The 21,660-nt window shown below is 36.9% G+C and overlaps 1 protein-coding gene across 2 annotated transcripts; it reads left to right on the top strand.

Moving 5' to 3' along the window:
* Positions 1–281: 281 nt before the first annotated feature.
* Tnpo (transportin 1) lies at positions 282–20,956 on the top strand. 2 transcript variants are annotated; one of them, XM_088259520.1, is made up of 15 exons: positions 282–474; positions 723–1,055; positions 3,320–3,535; positions 4,266–4,388; positions 7,287–7,560; positions 8,208–8,401; positions 9,305–9,826; positions 10,379–10,486; positions 12,221–12,412; positions 12,985–13,156; positions 13,810–13,905; positions 16,259–16,334; positions 16,922–17,096; positions 17,753–17,875; positions 19,216–20,956. In XM_088259520.1, the coding sequence occupies exons 1-14, from the start codon at positions 370–372 to the stop codon at positions 17,858–17,860; spliced, it is 2,694 nt and encodes an 897-aa protein (XP_088115646.1). In that variant the 5' UTR covers positions 282–369; the 3' UTR covers positions 17,861–17,875; positions 19,216–20,956. The 2 variants fall into 2 exon arrangements, with proteins under 2 accessions (XP_088115646.1, XP_088115647.1); XM_088259521.1 differs by having other exon boundaries at positions 12,239–12,412.
* The last annotated feature ends 704 nt before the right edge of the window (positions 20,957–21,660 follow it).

Raw genomic sequence — 21,660 nt, forward strand, 5'->3', positions numbered from 1 at the left:
AGGTAGATATTGCAGGTAAATTCGAAAAGAAATATAATAAATAAGGACCCAAATGTTGTATTACATTTCCTGATATTTTTTCCCTCAAATAAAAAGAAATTTTTTTTTTAGTGGAAGTAAATGAACTAGCTAATTTATGAATGCAGGTACATTTTGTGTTTTCATTTTTTATTTTGACTAGTGTACTTCAAACCTAAATTATGAAACTTCTTACCCCGTTTGTATGAACTTATATTATTAAATAATTTAATAGGTACCTACTTGATTATTCTGTAATGGTCATACTAAATCCAGCCTTCGTAGATTTTGGCATGGTGTTTCAGTGTGGAGCCGTGAATCGTATAAATACAATCATTGTGGAAAATAACTATGAAAATGGAGTGGGAGCCGCAGCCCGAGGGTTTGAGGCAAATACTAACACTTCTTAAAGAATCCCAATCATCCGAAACGGCGATACAGAGAGATGTCCAAGTTGTATCCTTTCACGAGTGTGCTACGGCATTTTCATAAAATTTGTATTTTTAACGTATTTCAGCTTTGTTTCGCACGAAACTAACACTTATTTCGTTCGGATGTATGCTAATTTATATTTGTTTTGTATTATTTTTGTCTAGATCGTTGTTATTGTTCACGCAAATGCGGTGTTCTGGAAACCGATAAAAATCGATTTTTCGAACACGGCATTTTAACTGTCATTGTACTTTCCTTAACAACATGTTCAGAAACTGGAGGAATTAAACAAGTTTCCGGACTTCAACAACTACTTGATTTTTGTACTGACGAAGCTTCTGACCGAAGATGAGCCGACCCGATCTTTGAGCGGGTTGATCCTGAAGAACAACGTGACCGCGCACTACAATAGGTTCTTGCCGGAGGTGTCCGAGTTCATAAAGAGGGAATGTCTGTCCGCGGTGGGGGATCCTTCTCCCCTCATTCGCGCCACTGTCGGCATCCTCATCACCACCATCGCCTCCAAGGGGGACCTACAAGGGTGGCCTGAGCTGCTGCCTGCCCTTTGCCAAATGCTGGATTCGCAAGACTACAATGTCTGCGAGGTAAGACCTTCATATTCACCTTCATTTCAGCTGAGTAGTCGACTACTACTAGTAGTAATGGCTAGAGACCTTGGGTTGCATACACATTTGTGTAACATCCATACTTTTATCAAATTAAGTAAATGTTGTTTTTTGTTTTTATTTTTACAAAATACACACCGTTGATCAGGGGCATGCACAGAGTTTTTAATCACTTTATTCAAGTATCCGAAATCAAATAAAACATGTTTTGTTGCTGAATGATAACCAAGAAAAGGCGTGGTTTTTGAAAATCTTGTTTAACATACGTTTCTTTTATTATTGCAGCTTTCCTTATCTTTTTTACTAAATAATGATTATGTGAAATATCCAATATGGCTGACATGCATAATATTTAGTTAGTATTACTTATTAACATAATACATGCTTATTAATAAAATAGGTAGTATTTAATGAAAATGGCGCTTTTAAATATTACCATTCAAGTATTCAAAATTGAATAATGAATGCTTTGTTCCTGAATAATAACGAAGAAAAGGCGTGGTTTTGAAAATTTGGTTTAACACCATTGCTTTTATTATTACAGCTTTCCATATTTTTTTTTTTATTAAGTAAATGATGCTGTAAAATAGTCAATATGGCCGACATTTGTCATATCTTCTTAGTACCTACTTATTAACGTAATACGTATTTATTACTTAAGCGTGACCGCTGACCTGACGGTTAGGAGTCGAAACAATCGCCGGGTATGTATGAAGAGATGCATGAACGTGGAAGAGGCGAAGAATGTTTGCAAAGACAGAGTGGTGTGGCGTTTTATTCTGTCTGCCTATCGAAGCGGCGTGATGGTTAGTTAGTTATTTACTTATTAATAAAAGAGGTAGTATTTTATGAAAATGGCGCTCTACAAATATTATACAAAAATTAACCCGTTTTTTTTACGACTTACAAAAAACAATGCTTTTTCTACATATTATTGAAATCTGTGATCCTTCGGTAGTTTGGTACATTTTAATCTTATTTTTTTTGGAGTAAGGTAGGGTAGGCATTGTTTATGTGCTTGTATGGAACCCACACCATTGTTGTTAGCAATTTAAATTAATTCAAATAATTTCTACTCCCTTCTTACTATTCACTCGCAGGTACCTCTACACACGGATTGCACCATAAATAAAATGCTTACGATCATTTCATCATATGCATTATTGATTAGTCATGTTTATTGTATTTTTTCATGTAATTTTTTTTGCAGTAATATAATGTCATCAAATTCATATGAATAGAATTAGATTCCTAGAAATAAAATGCAGCCATCATCAAAGAATAAAGGATTGCGAAATAAAACAATAATAGTAATATAAATGTAACGATGTTGCATTTCTTGATAAGTGTTCCAATTAAAAACATGATAATATGTGCAAGTACCGCTTAATTAGTGTTTTCGCTGACAGATATTGTCGTCATCTGGGACATAAATCATTTTTAAATTTGACTTTTGTAAATCAAAGTTCAAATTAAACATATGGGAGCGAAATGGCACCTGAAATGTAAAGTTTTTTCATTTATAGACAAAATATGAAACGGCAAAATGATAACCTATGGGGTGTTAGAAAGATAAATCTGCCAGAGTGTGGATGAATGCTTGTAGCAGAGAGAGGAGCAAATTTGTTCCGGCACAGACCTACATTAAGATAGGGAAGCATTACTGTCGGTTCATCAATAAACCATTATATATGTCGGCCAAGTGTTTACCACTTAATGCTCGGTTTTTTTTTCACTAAAGTAGAACTAAAAATATCTATTAATTAATAAAAAGAGTTTACATAATTTAAAAGTTGTCCAGTTCAAAAATACAAAATAGAAGCAATAAAAAATGTAAAAATAACTTAGTAATATGAAAATTCATGAATACACAGGAAAAACAATGCAGCATGCTTTCTAGATAAAGATTGGTATCTGTAAGCTAATTGTACTTGTGGTAGAAGAAAAATTGAGTTGTATATATTTCTACCGCCACTGTTAGGCTAGGGGTGTTGACGAACCTACCCCTGCAAACAAAATAAATGTTTACTTAAAAAATATCAAACACTTGTATAATACTACTTATTGAGTTTTACTTCATTACACACGACTAGTTTCGAAAACAACTAGTTTGAAATAAAACTAAGTGATAATAAAAAAAATACAAGCGCTTAATTTAAAAATAATAATCAACATATCATTCCACAAAGTTAATGCCGAATCAATAAATAATAAACATGAACGTTTTGTATGATTGTGTACAGGGGGCGTTCAGCGCGCTGCAGAAAATCTGCGAGGATTCTACTGATCTGTTGGACAGCGACGCCCTCCAGCGCCCCGTGAACGTGCTGATTCCCAAGTTCCTGCAGTTCTTGCAGCACTCCAGCCCCAAGATCCGCTCTCACGCCATCGCCTGTGTCAACCCATTCATCGTCAGCAAGACGCAGGCACTCATGGTGCACGTGGACCCCTTTATCGAGGTAATACTCAAACATTCATCTATACATTTTGACATCTCGACATAGAGGAAGTCTGGGTATTTACAGGGCTTGCGACCATACTATTCTGTCCTATTAAATTAATGCGTATAATATTTCAGTCCGCCTCCACAGTGTAGTGGCTAGCGAGATTTGGAGGTCCCGGGTTCGATTCCCAGGGGAATAAAATGAAATATTAATGATTTTTATATTAATATTTATTTAATATCCCTAGGCTGATATATCAGGGACGCAGAAATGATCACCGTACCATAATGTAATTAACGATCAAGATAAAAATGCATCGATAAGATTGAGTGCTCTGAATTGAAGACTGACTATCTGTATCCCTCAAAATATCAAATATGCATTTTGTTTGATCCAATCTTGATTGGTTACAAATATTAATCAATTCAATGTAAACAAAATGGAAGAGATCTTTTAATTAAATGTTTGTCAATCAAATCAATAATATTAAATAATGTTATGTAATTATGCAACAAGCTTGATATCAATATTATGTGGAATACCTAAAACTGCAATATGGTCGGTGGCATCGGAACAAAGAGTCTCCTAAGTGGAGAAACCCAGATTTGTGAAGGATTTGGACACACTCAAAATGTGCTTATTTTTTAGATTTGTTTTTGTAATTTTTTTAAAGTCATTACTTTTTTTCTTACAGCATTTTAAAGGTGGGAAAAGGTTAGAATTTAATTTAATTTATCATTTTCAGAACCTGTTCCGATTGTCCATGGATGATGATGTTTACGTGAGGAAAAATGTCTGCCACGCTCTCGTCATGCTGCTGGAAGTCAGACTCGATCGACTCATGCCGCACATGTCGAATATCATCGAGGTAACTTAACTCTACCACTCTGATACTAATCTACATAGTTAGTGTTAATATCCTTTTAGAATGCTCGGAACTTTTATTTTCAACTTAACGGAATATACGAGATAGGACGAGTATTGGGACCGTCGATGCGCTGTTTAGAGCTGTCCAAAACAAGGAAAATTAAGTACTCTCAAGTGATGGTGGACGTCAGGGGGATCTGACGACACAAACAAGAAGAATTTACTAGATTTTCACAAAATTGACAGTTAAAAAAAGTACATTGTTTTTAGCATTCGTTGTTGGAAAGTCTTAAATAAATTGAATGTTTAAAAACTTCACAAACAATGTCACCGATAACACATTTATCGCAGAACTTTTTATTTTTATTTTTTTAGATAAATTATTGTATTAAAACATGTATAATTTTTCCTTTGTCATTGTAAATATTGCATACACGAATTTGTTTTTATGAATAATGTGAAAATAACACATTTCATTGAAATCTCGTTAAAAAGTTTTGATTTTTAATTGTCACGGGTCTAAAGTCTATCGGTGTGATATATTATAATCATTATTTTGATTACAAAATAATATTTGCATACTCTTGTTTCTTGTTGATGTTGGAAATTTTGGAATTGCAAATTTGTTTGAAAATAACACGATGTTTATGCTACACATGGTGGCAATTCTAGTTCAGAGGTTTCACCTCTACGCTAATTACTGTATATAACATGGAAACATGTTTCACACACTAAAAACCTCGCTACTAAACCCAAAGTAATTTACAGCAGCGTGTGTAATTTTTCTTGCTAATCTAATTATGAAAATAATCAGAGAAAATATTTCTCAACCTTTCGTCGTAGATAAAATTGATGAATTATTTGATTAAGTTGATATATTTGATTTCTTAATTACTATTTTGAATAACCTCGGTAGATTGGTCTGGTTCCTATCTCAGAATTTTTGAATCTGCAACTGTATTTAACATTTCTCACGAATGGAGCCAAATCAGCTTTTTTTGTTCTTTTCAAAATTAAAAAAAGGAATGAAAAATATTAAATTATACGGAGCGGTTAAACAGTGAAGTTACAAAATTATCACAATGTTTGCGGAAAACGCTTAAAAGCGTCTTTTTCATAGTGTTGTTAGAGTGTGGGAGACGCTTATAAGCATTCTATTGGTAAAGCGCAAGAGATGCCAAAATTATCACAATGTTTGCGGAAAACGCTTAAAAGCGTCTTTTTCATAGTGTTGTTAGAGTGTGGGAGACGCTTATAAGCATTCTATTGGTAAAGCGCAAGAGATGCCAAAATTATCACAATGTTTGCGGAAAACGCTTAAAAGCGTCTTTTTCATAGTGTTGTTAGAGTGTGGGAGACGCTTATAAGCATTCTATTGGTAAAGCGCAAGAGATGCCAAAATTATCACAATGTTTGCGGAAAACGCTTAAAAGCGTCTTTTTCATAGTGTTGTTAGAGTGTGGGAGACGCTTATAAGCATTCTATTGGTAAAGCGCAAGAGATGCCAAAATTATCACAATGTTTGCGGAAAACGCTTAAAAGCGTCTTTTTCATAGTGTTGTTAGAGTGTGGGAGACGCTTATAAGCATTCTATTGGTAAAGCGCAAGAGATGCCAAAATTATCACAATGTTTGCGGAAAACGCTTAAAAGCGTCTTTTTCATAGTGTTGTTAGAGTGTGGGAGACGCTTATAAGCATTCTATTGGTAAAGCGCAAGAGATGCCAAAATTATCACAATGTTTGCGGAAAACGCTTAAAAGCGTCTTTTTCATAGTGTTGTTAGAGTGTGGGAGACGCTTATAAGCATTCTATTGGTAAAGCGCAAGAGATGCCAAAATTATCACAATGTTTGCGGAAAACGCTTAAAAGCGTCTTTTTCATAGTGTTGTTAGAGTGTGGGAGACGCTTATAAGCATTCTATTGGTAAAGCGCAAGAGATGCCAAAATTATCACAATGTTTGCGGAAAACGCTTAAAAGCGTCTTTTTCATAGTGTTGTTAGAGTGTGGGAGACGCTTATAAGCATTCTATTGGTAAAGCGCAAGAGATGCCAAAATTATCACAATGTTTGCGGAAAACGCTTAAAAGCGTCTTTTTCATAGTGTTGTTAGAGTGTGGGAGACGCTTATAAGCATTCTATTGGTAAAGCGCAAGAGATGCCAAAATTATCACAATGTTTGCGGAAAACGCTTAAAAGCGTCTTTTTCATAGTGTTGTTAGAGTGTGGGAGACGCTTATAAGCATTCTATTGGTAAAGCGCAAGAGATGCCAAAATTATCACAATGTTTGCGGAAAACGCTTAAAAGCGTCTTTTTCATAGTGTTGTTAGAGTGTGGGAGACGCTTATAAGCATTCTATTGGTAAAGCGCAAGAGATGCCAAAAAACATTGTACAGATGGAGTTGGGTTTGCGATTACTTGTGATTAGTATACTGAGAATCGGGCGGCAGACTGCCAGAGGGTTGGGATTGATGAAAAAATCACCTGATAACTATGTGTTAAGTTCATTAGTCAAGTCTAGTTATTTAAAATTGGAGGTTAAGAAGTCAATATGTGATATGTTGCTTTTCTTCTCAACTATTTGAGAACTACACGTTTGCACTTGAGTGGCAACTGCGGGAACTGAGGTTTATGGCAGTTGCTGGATTAAACTGTTTGGTTTGCGTGAATGCCAGTATAAATAAAGCAGTTTAAGTAGTTCATATCTCAACATAAGAAATATATGGAAGTCTACCTAGATCTTACAGGCCTGTGGAGGCTGACATTTTGGCATCTAAAACATAGATGAGAGAGAATATGGAAGTCTGGGTATACATTCACCATCGTACCCACGATTGACGACCACGTACGGTTGAGTAGAGCAGGTTTGGTAATGCGCAATTGGGCGGTGTGTTTGCGCAGTACATGCTGGTGCGGACGCAGGACGGGGACGACGGCGTGGCGCTGGAGGCGTGCGAGTGGTGGCTGTCCCTGGGCGAGCAGGCCGTGTGCCGCGAGGCGCTGCAGCCGCACCTGGACCGCCTGCTGCCCGTGCTGGTGCGCGGCATGCGCTACTCGGAGATCGACATCATCCTTCTCAAGGGCGGCGTGGACGACGACGACGACACCGTGCCCGACCGCGACCAGGACATCCGCCCGCGCTTCTACCGCCCCAAGCACAACAAGGCGCCCGGAGGTAACGCACCTTACCCCGAGCTATCAGCATTTCTGCAATAACCTCTTTGTTGCAAATAAAACTTATCCAACGGGAAACTAAGCTGACCACAAACTATGCGCATCATCCACCAATGAGAATTTTACTCTTTCAAATCCTGTCATGTATAGTTGAACTCCCAACTATTCTAATCAATTGGGACTGGCCCCATTCGGATAATCAAAAATTTGAACGGATTTTTTCCCAAAAAGGGTCTATTCTAATTAATTACTGTGTGCATGTTGAAAATGCGAGAATAAACTATTTTTTTTTATTTCAAAAGGTAAAAAGAGCTAATCTATTAAATAAAAAATTAATTTTAGTTTCAACTGCTGTATAGTACGTACGTACCATACTGTAAATGAATGTCATCGCTTGCTCAAAGTGAGCTGTTTGACTGTCATCATTTCATAATTATAATGGTATCACGTCTAGACAACCATTGCGAATCGCAATACATTTCCATCTTAATTTTTTTCCTGATATTCTGAAAGCGATTTGGATAGTCAAAGTTCAAATAATTTGAGTTTTACTGTAAAATCATTTATGCAGAAATAATTTTTTTGCAGTTGTGGCGCAACAAAAAATATATTTTTTTTATCTCTAATGAAATTTTCTTCTTTATGCAGGTGGAGATGTTGAAGAGTCGGATTCGGATTCTGATGGCGGTTTAGAGGACGACGGCCCCTTGACCGACTGGAACCTGAGGAAGTGTTCCGCTGCAGCCCTGGACGTATTGGCCAACGTGTTCCGGGACGACCTGCTTCCCATCCTCTTCCCCATACTGCAAGACACCCTGTTCCACGAAGAGTGGATTATAAAGGTAAAATTACTGGGAGAACACTCGTGGACCGTTTAATAAACAAACCATTCCTAATGAAGATAAGACCGAACCAATATACACAATATGATAATGTCACCGACCTACAAATTTATCATTTGCGTGTACAAAGCACTCGGGCGTCATAAATATTTTAAGATGATTACTGGAATCTCACCGGGATGTAAATATTTGCACTTTTATTCAAGATAGCGACAGCCAATATATAGCACATGGTAATTGTCTTTACACAGTAAAAGTTGCAGTCGCCAAAAAGTACTTGAAATATTGCAGAATTACAATGTTGGCCATTTTTTCTTACAGTCAAAGTAATATATTTCCTGTTCTACAGGAACATTAGTAAATATATGAACAGTACGAAAGGAAATAATTTTTGCATTAGAGGGAATGTTAAAATTTTACATTTTATTGGTAAATTCTAAAATATTATTCATATCATAAATCAGTGAAAAATAGTTGCTTGTACTGTTCTCTTATACAGTTGTGAAACATGGCACCTTTAAGGACCCAGAGCAGCCGTGTACTTAGCTTTGAGAATAGGTGTCTGGAGAATTTTATGCGTGTGGTGGTTTGACTTTGTGAGGAATGAAGAGATAAGGCATAGGACACAGCAAATCTTGGTCACAACTGTCGTCAAGAAAATGCGATTCAGTTGGCTAGGCCATGTACTCCGCAGGCCTCCTGAGAACCTTAATCAAGCTTGCCTCTTTTACAAGGCATCAGTTTTGGGAGTATGCAAGGGAGCTGGCAGCCGACAGAAAACCTGGTTTTAATATTAATATGGAAACTTCATCGGTCAATGTATGTAATTAAAGTATAGAAGGAACTGAAGACATCTGGTGGCGATTTGTCAGCGGGTAATGACCATTGGTGTGTGTGTGGCAGGAGAGCGCCATCCTGGTGCTGGGCGCGGTGGCGGAGGGCTGCGTGGCGGGCATGACGCCGCACCTGGAGGAGCTGGTGCCCTACCTGGTGGGGCGCCTGTCGGACAGCAAGGCCCTGGTGCGCGCTATCACCTGCTGGACGCTGTCCCGCTACTCGCACTGGGTGGTTCTGCAGCCTCCCGACGCCTTCCTGCGCCCGCTGCTCACGGAGCTGCTCAAGCGCATCCTGGACGGCAACAAGCGCGTGCAGGAGGCGGCGTGCTCCGCCTTCGCCACGCTGGAGGAGGAGGCCTGCACCGAGCTGGTGCCGTACCTGAGCTACATCCTGGAGACGCTGGTGTTCGCCTTCTCCAAGTACCAGCACAAGAACCTGCTGATCCTGTACGACGCCATCGGCACGCTGGCCGACTCGGTGGGCCACCACCTCAACAAGCCCGAGTTCATCGAGCTGCTCATGCCGCCGCTCATCCAGAAGTGGAACGTGCTCAAGGACGAGGACAAGGACCTCTTTCCCCTGCTGGAGGTAATTCTATTTATTTAGATATCTAACCAGTCTATAAATAAGGCGTTAGTTGGCTCATCTTTTCAGAGCCGCTGCCTGTACCTTCATTTTCAGAAGTATCCACACCCTTTGAAAAATTTAAAACTTTCCACTACGCACATTCAATAACTGATGCCGAAAAAACATCTTTTTTAATGCCGAAAATATACTGTTGACTCGCGGAAATAAAACAATAAAAAAAATGTCAATGACAGATTATTTACAATGCAATAAACTTTAATATTTTTTTGATTTGGTTCAGTTTTGTATTTTTTAAAAATAAATATATTTATTTACATCTAAAACTGGTATTCTTAGAATTTTAACCTACGGGTCAATGTATTTAAAAAAAAAGTAGGTATATTTATTTACTTTATATAAAACTTGTATTCTTCTTAGAATATTAACCTACCAATGGTTATCGGACTGTATCTTTACTCGATGGTATGTCCTTGTATAATTGACCTCTAAATCCTGCATTCATTGTATTCAGAAGTCCTCTCCGTATTACAAATAATGGTGTATTTTGGACAGTGCTTATCGAGCGTGGCGACTGCGCTGCAGGCCGGGTTCCTGCCATACTGCGAGCCGGTCTTCAGAAGGTGCGTCTCGCTCATAGAGCAGACCCTCAGCCAGCACATTGTGAGTCGTTTGTTGCAAATATTCTAACATATAATTCCGACGTCAAATCAATTTGTCACTAACATTTCTTCACCCTCACTAACTGATAACCGATAACAAATTACTAACATACAATTAATTGTGACTAATCAACTAACACTGAGAATTATTTCACGATATTATATTCTCAATAACATAATCTGTAATTCTGTGACACATGTCAGGATTTTGTTATCCACAGTTTACAAAATGTATATTTTGTTAATTGCTTGTGTAAAATCAGATATCTCTTTGGAACCATTGGATTGATTAGTCATCGAGTATCTGTAACATCATTGGACATAATTTTAAAAAATAATGTGTTTGATGGTGAAAAATTCACGCCATTAAAATTAAATGATTTTTTACTTTTTATGAAGTCAAATTGAAAATGCATCTTGAACTGATAAGGAATTATATCGGATGGCCAAAAGTTATTAGTACAATTTTCTTTTTCACGGAGAAACTAAATTGGATAAATTAGTTCCGAGTTCTCAATTATTTCATTCTTAACGTATATCATTAAACTAAGTTGAAACTTAGTTTAATTTTCTTAGCTTTCATTTTGTCACGCGAAGTCATTGTGATTGCCCCTATGGGCAAATGTTTTTACGAATGCATATGGCAAAAGATTCGTTTTATTTCTATCTTTTAGTGTTGTCTTTAGTGTTTCCCATCAGCCATGCGGCGATCCGTTCATTGTCGGTTTTTGATTGCGCATCAAAATGGCGGAAATCAGTCTGTCTCCGTCATATGTTATGCCAATGCGTGTTTTCATTATTTTTGTTTGCAATTCATCACGGTGGCTTAAAGTGAAGCGTCTTCTCTGCAATGTCGCCGGGTTGGCAATTCTCACTATATTCATGGTCACCAGATTGCAATTCTGAAAATACCGGCTGGACAGCCATATGCATTTGTGAAGTCATTATTAGCTACGTCATCCAAAGGGTTTTTACCACAGATACTGCGCTAAAAGTTAGATGCTTTTTTGGAATCTTAGAATCAATCGCGGTTCGGTTGCACTTGCTGAATTATTTTGAACTTTAGATGAGTGTGTGAGAGTATAACCGGGTATCAATCTATGCAGTAACTTGTCAGGATGCAGTAGGCACTTTTTTTTATCAGTATATTAAATTTGTAATAGAACAGCCAATTTGAACTGCCTGGTAGGCATTAACATGTCCGGGATGCCGCAATTTTTCAGCAAAAATTGTTGAGGTTGAAGAGGTTTATCTGTAAAAAGTCTAAAATGCACAAATCAATTTTAGATATGTAATTTCAAAAAAAGATTGTGTAGTTTGTGTTCGCTCTAAAAAGAAAAGCCTCAAAAAACAGTGTGATTTGTACAAGTCGGCCTTGATGTTACATATTTTGTCAACTATCCCAATAAATCGATTGTGCTGTATTCCATAATTATTCCGAAAGGTGTCTCTGCGTGTTCTAATATCGACACCGTCTAAAACACTTGACCTTGGCTAGTAAAATGAGATTTTGTATAGACAGCATTGCAAATATAATTTGCGGCAATTTAAAGGTTATATTGTGGAACCTACTGTGTTTTGTCTGTGGTTTATTCCCTGTCTACGGTTGTGCCTTAAAGCAGTCCGCGTGACGGAATGAAGGCGGAAGGAAATAGATACTTTTGGCCATCCGTTAGTGGATGTTGTGTTAGTTTGCGGTATCGTGTGCCAAGAGGAGCTGATTGTACGGAAGTAGGAGTGTGTGTGTGCGCAGGCCAACAGCCAGAGCCCCGAGCAGTTCGAGGCCCCCGACAAGGACTTCATGATCGTGGCCCTGGACCTGCTGAGCGGGCTGGCCGAGGGCCTGGACGGCCACATCGACCACCTCGTGCTGCACTCCAACCTGATGCAGCTGCTCTACCAGTGCATGCAGGACCCCATGCCGGAGGTGACCAACTTAACCGTATTAATTTATATATCATCACACACATAATTGCAAATTACATTAACATGCCCTGACTGAGGCGCATTTTACAATACTTATTTATAAAAAGAAGAAAATTGTTTATGACATGCAATGCAATACGACTTGGCCAAATGATACGATCTATTTCAGATCTATCTCCACCTCCATTATCCATTTATATGAATAGCTCTTTAAACTTAGTTTATTTTTTTAATGACTTTATGGATAATATAACATAGAGTGCATCCAAAGGCTAGATTTTTTTATTTTGATTTTTATTGTTGAATAATTGAAATAAGTGTTTGATATGGGCTAGAAACAGGCACAAACGTGAGCATGTTTATACGCTCATTTTGTATGGCCGGCCTGCCGAGCACGGCATTGGAGAGCACGTAAACGCGCTTAAGGCAGAGAGGAAAGTGTTTTTTCACGAGATATCGAAATTTTTATGATGTAATTTGAAATGCCATTGAAATTAACTAGTTATTCTTTCTCTCTTGCTCTCGAGACTTTATATATTTTTTACGCATGTTGAGTGATCCGTATGACTTCAGGTCCGCCAGTCGTCCTTTGCCCTCCTGGGAGACCTGACAAAGGCCTGCTTCCAGCACGTCCAACCCAACATCGCCGACTTCCTGCCCATCTTGGGACAGAACTTGAACCCCGAGTTCATCTCCGTGTGCAACAACGCCACTTGGGCCATCGGGGAGATCTCCATCAAGCTGGGTAAGCCACAAGTTCTTCTAAATGGTTCACAAGAGATACCCCATAGAGATCATTTTCATATCATAGTGCATATCTGTATAAGTGCCCTTGAGGTAGTATTTTACGAAAATGGAGCTATATAAATTATCCAAAATTATGATTATTATTATTTTACCCAAATGGATACCGAAATGGTTAACAAGAGATGTTTAGAAATATGGTTTTTGACTTACCGTACATAAAACGGGTGTTTTTTTCTTAATTTAAATTAAATAATAGTAATTTTATTCTGCCTTCCAAGTAAAGTTGTTAGAGCATTAGGCTACATGTCGGAGGTCCCGAATTCAATTCTCAGTGCTGAGTATCAAAATATCGACTCTGGTATACTTTACTAAAAGCATAGCCGTCGATATACTGATTGTGATGGCAGTGTATTTTGGCAGTCGAGCTGGTAGGCTGGAAAAAGAGAAATACTTATTTTGTAAAAACCTATTGTTTTTACTTCTTATTTTTCACATACCAAATTTGTAGTTTTAGTGATAATTATATAATTTTTTGGTCATCTGATTCACTGCGTACGAGATATAAAAATGGTAGACAGTTGTAAAACACTCTCTAGCGAATGAAATATAAGTATTGATTCTGCCCTTTTTATTTATGTTTTGATGTTACAGGTGGCGACATGACCACGTACATACCTATGGTCCTCAGCCAACTCATCGAGATCATCAATCGCCCCAACACCCCCAAAACTTTACTGGAGAATACAGGTACGACGACACCGCCATCCTCTTTTCATTTACTACCCACCCCATCTGTCGATTGACATTAACTATAACAGATGTTTACTTTTACTTTATTTTAAATAGGACAGCATTTGATAGAGTGTGGATACAGACGTCTCTCGGAATTTGCGGTTATATTTTTTATCATGAGGTCGTTCAATATTGAGTCTTTATCTCTCAACCAGTTTTATACCAAAAATAAACAGAATGCATTAATTTTAGAAATATTCGGATAGAATCTAGTGACATCAGTTTCAAGACTGCGGGTCCTTTGATGTCAAGGGCCCAATTCATCTCGATATTAAATTCTAAATTTGTATGAAAACATTTAAATAAATTAAATTAAATTGATAAAAACAGTTTTAATTTGTGAAATTTATTTGTAAATATGTAACCACAAAACATGTGCTGATTTTTTCTAAAGACATTTTGCTGTATAAAGCAAAATCTTTAGGTGGCTTAAAACAAAACCGGTCAGTTTTCGATAACAATTTTAGAGCACATAAGAAAGTAAAATTACAATCTAAACACGAATTTTAATTTTTGTAAGTTAAAAAAAAATTCAAGCAATTTGTTTCGACTCGATGGCTCGGGACTAAACAAATATGCTTTTATTTCATTGTGTTATTTTGGACAACCGCAAATAACAACTCCGCAAAAACTGAGGGACTAATGTATTTACTAGAGTTATTTGAGGTAAGGAGATTAATTAAGCTGAAAAAAAACTCAAAATACAGAAAAAGCTTGTTGAATTTTAACAGGTTCGTACGATAGGTGCCTATTTATTGTAATTTTAATGCCTAAATTTATCAATATCCCAAAAATACAATCTGTTTACTCAGTGATAAATTACAAAACAAGTTTTTCTGCGGTGTACCTGTGCTTCTCCTTCCGTTTTCAGCGCGGTTAAAAAGTCACAATTTGTAACGAAGAAAACAACTCTTTCTCGCAAACTGTTTTTGAGAAAATTACAGATGATAAATCTTTCCCTGCTCATTTTATTGCTATAACTGAAGGTTGAAGATGACTCAAACCCGCTATTAGTTTTATTGGCTGAGATTTTACTTATAATATGTGTTTGTCAATTTTTGGTTAATCTGTGAGAGAAAAGTTTATAAAAAATAAAGTTTAGTTTGCAGGAATTCACTCACTGAGAGGTTAATAAAGAAACAAAATTAATTTTTATATCGCTGAATGTAAATTAGTAAGTGTCTCAAAACTGTCTTACACATTGAATTCCAAATAATTTTTTGTGTGGAATAGTGAAATTGTACAGTTGTCATCGGCAACCTTTGAGTATCATTTTTAGAAACGAGGAACGCTAGAAATTTTTAAAATTCCCTGCTGAAATGGTGGAAATTTTTCAGGGATGATAGGAAAATGCTATCACGCACCTCTCGCCCCACTGTAGTAAATTTAAGGACTTGGCTTAGTACAGAATTTTAAAAGAATGGGTATACATATCTTCTTTATAAGAGGGCGCAACCTATAACACTGCGATTTAAACAATGCAGTTATTGCAGACCTAGTTTCCTAAGGGTGTTATTTCGCACCGGGGAGATTTGAGTTGGCATCATTTGACTCGGTATGGGGTTTTTAAATCTTCACAATATAATTGCTTCAAATGAATTGTGATGATTGAAATTCAAATGAAATGTATATAAAAAAAAATAGTGAAAGCCGGTTTTGAGACACCCTGTATAAGGTTTATTTTTTAGAATTCTCGAATGGCTTGTAATTTGATTATTAACAAGCTTTTTCTATATTTGAACGCTTTAGTACATATAGTGAAGAAGTTATCTGTGAGCTCGGGGAAGTAATGCGGAGGTGGAGTAGAAGGTGATAGTCCCCCTGTCCCAGTGGATGTGGTCCCAATACCCGAAGCACTTTCCGTTTATTGTTTGGCAGTACCTTGGTTACATTTCAAATCTCTCATTACGTAACACATTCATTTATTTATTTTCGTAATTACAATTATTTAATTTACAGGTTTATATATATTTATATATTGCGGATTATAAGTTGGACATGTTAAACGAATAATTGTGCTAATTAATTTTCTGTAATTTTTGTGTTATCCGATTATGTTTTCGCTATTAACTTGTACATACATAATACTGAGCACCGATCTCCGGCGCGCGGTCGCGTCGTCCCGAGCCGGAGCTCCGGGCGGCGCGGTGCGCGTGCCGGCGCGGCGGGGGCGCCGTCCCGCTCCGCCGGCGCGCCCCCGCCGCCTCACTTCCACTTTTTGTTACTCATTACATATTGATATGATTTACTTGGTTGTTTATTTGTTTTTGTTCTCGGTTTGTTGGCTGGTTTGTGGCGTGGTTTGTAGCGATAACTATTGGTCGGCTAGGTTATGTGTGCCCCCACGACGTGGCGCCCGTGTTGCAACAGTTTGTCCGCCAGTGGTCTGTAGTCCTTATATTTTTATATTTACATTATAATTTTATCGCTAATTTATTTTTGTCGTATTTATTCATCGGCACCGAGACCCGACCCCCGGAGAGACGAGTCGCCTCGCTTCCCGGATCCGTCGGCTCTCGGGGCGGAGCGCTCCCCCGACACTCGACACTGCGGGAGAGCGCTCCGCGTTGTCGCCATATATTATCATCGAAGTAAACTTTCCTTTTCCTTAGATTTACGCATTTTTGTTAAGATAAATTATTACCTTTATATTATATTGCATTTATATCAGATTGTTATTTAACATTCAGTTGGGCATTATTCATATTGGTTCTTGTTTTAAAGCTTTCTGTGTGGAAACCTGAGATTTGAGTTGTATTTCTATTTTCTGTATATGTTGAAAACACCCACCGTAGCACTTCCCACTAACAACACGATCCACCTCCAGAATCCGAATACCATTTGGCATCGCGCCGAGCCAGATGATAACCAACTGCTCGATAACAATCTGTAGTCGCTAGAGCTAGAGAGTGGGGTCAGGTCAGGTCGGGGGAGGTCAGCGTGTCCGCGGGTTGATGTTGGAGGCTTGCAGGTGCATGTCGCTGCGGAACATCCGGGACAACGAGGAGAAGGACTCGGCCTTCCGCGGGATGTGTCAGATGATCACCGTGAACCCGGGGGGCGTAGTGCCCGACTTCGTGTACTTCTGCGACGCCGTGGCCTCCTGGGTGCACCTCAAGGACGACCTGCGCGACATGTTCAGCAAGGTATCTATCTATGTACTACCCATACCGAGGTCTCGCTTCACTTCAAATTAACACTATTCAGCTGTCATCTTTGTAAACTTTTATACGCTGGTTGTAACACCACCACCGTGTATATGCAATACTTTGCCAACTTACTAAATTGCTGTATTTTAATGAAGAATTTTGAAAACTGTTTATTTTGCATTTTTAAAAACACAAACGAAACTTTAAAATCCTGTTAAATGTAGAGTATGTCAAACCCGATATTCATCCTGGGTGAAAATAGTATATTGTGCTCATGAATTTTATAGAGTGAATTATTAAAATGTTTTGAAAAGTTACAGTTAAGCATGGTTGATATTTGAATAGAGACTAGGTGCTCTTATTAGTGACCCTTTCTGGATCACTTAACTTTCTTCTTCTGCATTTTAATTTTTACCCCAATAGCCAAATTGTGTTCAGTGATCTAGGGTTAAATTGCCAAACTTCCTCCCTCAGCTTCTTTTCACATTTGATGACATTTTCCCTGTTATGTATTGCGGCATCAGAATGCGAGTGAGTGCCATATTTTTTAAATGGATAAGAATGTAAGGAAACAATACAATGAACTTTCAAAGGTCATATTCCCTTTTTTTGCCGATGTGACTACTTGTATTCTGACTGATTTTGTTGCGTAGATTCTGCAGAGCTTCATGGTGCAGGTGGGCGAGGAGAACTGGAGGAGGTTCAGCGACCAGTTCCCCCAGCAGCTCAGCTTGCGGCTGCGGGACACGTATGGCATCTAAACCAGACCTCCACCGGTGAGTTATTCTATAGGAACTTTTCTATAGTCTGCATCACCCGATCCCAAAGCATTACTGTTTTTTTTTCAATCAACTAAAAAAATTACCAACACTTGAATTTTGTTATCTGACGAATAGTCAATAAATTTTATTAGATCGTCGAGATGTGATCTTACCACTGATAGCTTAATTTTTGGTAGTGTTTTTGCTTTGGCTAGGTGCACTCTACTAGCGGGACGGCATATGTCTCAAATTCTAGTGCTAGAGACGTATGACGTGATTATCATGGCCGCTAAAAATTATTTACATGTGGCGACACTTGAATTTAAGCATGTATAATATCATATTAACACGTTGTCGTCAGGACACCGCATTTGCCGTTTTTCGCGGACTGTCGGTCAACTGCGGGACACGGCAAATGCCGTTTTTGTCGACTGTCGGTTATCGGCGGGAAACGGCAATATACGGGTTTGTTATCAGCGTAAAATAAAACGCGTTGAAGGGTAATTTGCTACTTGGGTGCTAGGCGACAGTCGGTCGACGTTATTTGAGATGCCTTGTCCCGATTGGCTAGTGTGCCGCTTGTAAAGGCGTCCCCAGAGTTTTTATGCGATCTCAATCTCCAGTTTAGTTTGAGTCATTTCACGTATTGGACTATTTTTCATACCGCTCGCACTGTTTGGTTTACTGTTTGTTTAATATTTTATTATTTGAATATATTAGCATTGTATAGGGAATGATACCTCGGAGGGGAAGACTATTTTTTAGAGTTTACCATGCTTTTAAAATTGTAAAATACGGAATACTTAATTAAAAATTATGATTATAATTTATTTTTGATGATCAAATGTCAAAAATGATTTCTTTGAAAATATCAATAGAAAATGTTATTTGGTTTTGAAATTGTGTCAATTTTAAGAAAGCAATATATTTTTGCGGTAATCGAGAAAAACATCCGCTATAGGCTAGAGTCTATTGTTCAAAGCACCCGACTACAATGTGTTAATAGGAACTAATTTAATTTTACATTTGACCAGATTTTTTGTCCATTGTTACCGAAGTTTGTTAAATACAGGTCCATTATATCGAGGTTTTAGTGTATTTTTTTTTCACTTGTTGATGATTGTTTCATTGTGTAGAGTTACATTCAGGCGGGGCAGCAGTGCGCATATGGTGCTGACCTTACATATTTTGCTTATACAAGTGTGGTTTACATGAATTTGTGCCGACAATCAGGTAATTCGTGTAAGCCTGGCATGGTATAGGGCACAAATTTGCAATGTAGCCCCGTGGGCAGTGCCCCGACAAGTGGAACATCAGTATTGATTGGCCTTTGATCTTGAGTTGAACTATTTCAGCGCTGAAGATATCCCGTGGCAAGACATTCCGACGCCAGACACCTCAGTTAGAACAAGAATATTGGACAATCGGGATATTTTCTCGCAGCATATTCACATCTTGCCGGCTACAATTACAGGATTCTGCTCTTGCATTGTTTCCCAGGACTAAAAAAATGGGAGATTTCTTTTTATGGTTTTGAACATTGAGATTTTTACAGGCAAGATGTTGTAACTTCTAACCCTATACTGCATATGCCTTATGTCTTTTTTTCTTCATAAATAAACACCATCAATTGTTTTCATCATAGCATATTGTGAGTACCGTATGCAACCACTAAGTATAAGATATTAAATACCTTGTTTTTTTAAAACCATTGTAATTACACAATGTTTAGTACAAAATTTTCTCATAAAGACGTTCCTTAATTTTTACTTAGAAAGATGTTACTATTTTCCGAAGAAAAAAAAAACTTTAGATGCATAATTATCTTTTTTTTACAACTATAACTAGTATAAATACATATTTAGATGCCAAATTATAATTTTAGATTTACTTTTTCAAATAAAATATATTTGAACTTTATTAGTACATATTTTACACTATGTACATTATTAATTATCCAGTTGTGTGTATTTTTAACCGTTATTTACAGAAAGTTGTGCAGTGTAGGGTTAATAAATTTTTAAAATTACTTTTTTTTTGTAACTTGGTAGAAACAAGATTTATGAAACAGATAATTCTGTGGGGAGTAAAATCAAGTTTTGATTAAGGGGCGTCGCAACATGGTATTTTCATACATATTTCTTTTATCATATATATAATACTAACAAATTATACATTTATTGTTGAAGTGATATTTTTTTCATAGTTATTGATATTTACAGTATAAAGAACTTTGAAATTAATTTTTAAAAGTAGTATGTTAATGAAATACTATGTATGGTAATCTAATTTTTCTCAACCCAAATTTACAAATATATAGTAGTTTATGGTGAGAGTTTATGGTAAAATTATATTTATGAGAATTCTACATTTCGATTCCCCTTAATTTCAAGTGGAGTGATGAGAATTTTTTAATTTTTGCAAAAATAATTTTGGTCTTGTGATTTTTTTGCATATTTTTAAACTAAAATATTCTTTTACGGATGCCAGTTTTCATTGAACAACTTATTAGCATCCGAACTATGTTTGTATCCAAACCTCGTTCATGGGGTTATTATTTTGTATGGATTTCTTAGTGTGCAAACGTATTAAATCGAAAGTTTGATATTTTCAGAACAAAAAAGTAAAGTTATCATGTTTATTCTCCGATTATTAAGCAACTTTTGACAGAAAAAAAATATTAAGATTTTTATTGTTAGAATAGAGAAGGAGTCTATCGAGATGGGAATATGTAACTCTGGGTATTTACAGGGTTTAACATCTTGTCAATGACTGATTTAAGCCAATCACTTTATACACTGTGTCACCCACATTACTCAAATTATGGTATGTTGTGAAAACACTCTAGAAAAAGCTAAAATGTCTCAGATTATTCAGAAAGAATCTCACAAAGATCTCTGCTTACTTACGAATTTAAACCATATATGATGCCGACAATATACTCAAAAAGTACGAATGATGTTTTCAATTGAAGCGTGTATACAATTTAAGCCCTGTTAATACTTTCGTATTTCCATCTTGGTAGACTTCATTTGGACACACTCAAAATATTGTGAAGAAAAAATATGTTTCTTGAAAAAAAAAAAAACAATAAAATATTTTAAAAATCTAAAAAAAAAAGAGTAACTCACTATCACTTTGACTAGTGCGTTTGTGCGTTCATCGGGCGCAGGTATATCCATTTGCTGAAACGTAAATTGAACTGAACTCCTCAAACTGATTTGAATTGATTTTATTTTGTGTAGTGATTGTAGATCGCTACGACTTAGAAGCTTTGTAACTTGTAGGAATGAACTCATTTGTAAAATACTTTGAAAATGCACAAAATGTACACGCTGTCTTTTTAGTAATACTGCTCTTTATATATTATGTATAACATTGTGTTGTGATAGTCGCTTATTTCCAAATTCCTTTAGGAGTATGTAATTGCCTCATTTTGGGTTCTTTTATTATTGCTACTGACAATGTGCTGTAGATTTTAGGGATAATATTATAATATACACTTTATTTTTGGAACACGTTAACGCCTTTTCCACTAATCAATTTCAATCTTTAACTTGAAATTACAGCAAAAGTTCATTTCCAAAATATTTGCATCGGTACGATTATGATTTTTGGATCTCTATTCTGTTAAATAACGATCTCAGCTTTCACTCGATATTGGGACTTTTGCTGTACTTTTTACCAGGACCATACATCGCCACTCCTTATAATATAAATAATTTTTTTATATTAACGTATCGACACGTACAGCTGATAATGTCAGATCTGCAGAAACAGCAATAATGTCAAGTTTTGTA

Source organism: Brachycentrus maculatus, unplaced genomic scaffold (assembly GCF_059751285.1).
Source record: "Brachycentrus maculatus isolate JH-2025_06_01 unplaced genomic scaffold, ASM5975128v1 h1tg000117l, whole genome shotgun sequence".
NCBI classification, from domain to species: domain Eukaryota; kingdom Metazoa; phylum Arthropoda; class Insecta; order Trichoptera; family Brachycentridae; genus Brachycentrus; species Brachycentrus maculatus.

Bases quoted from the DNA above. Each gene is read 5' to 3' on its own strand.
- Tnpo (XM_088259520.1), top strand. From the start codon at position 370: ATGAAAATGGAGTGGGAGCCGCAGCCCGAGGGTTTGAGGCAAATACTA. The intron at 7,561-8,207 runs GTAACGCACCTT...TTCTTTATGCAG, and splicing joins GCACAACAAGGCGCCCGGAG to GTGGAGATGTTGAAGAGTCG. The intron at 16,335-16,921 runs GTCTGTAGTCCT...GGAGGCTTGCAG, and splicing joins CAACAGTTTGTCCGCCAGTG to GTGCATGTCGCTGCGGAACA.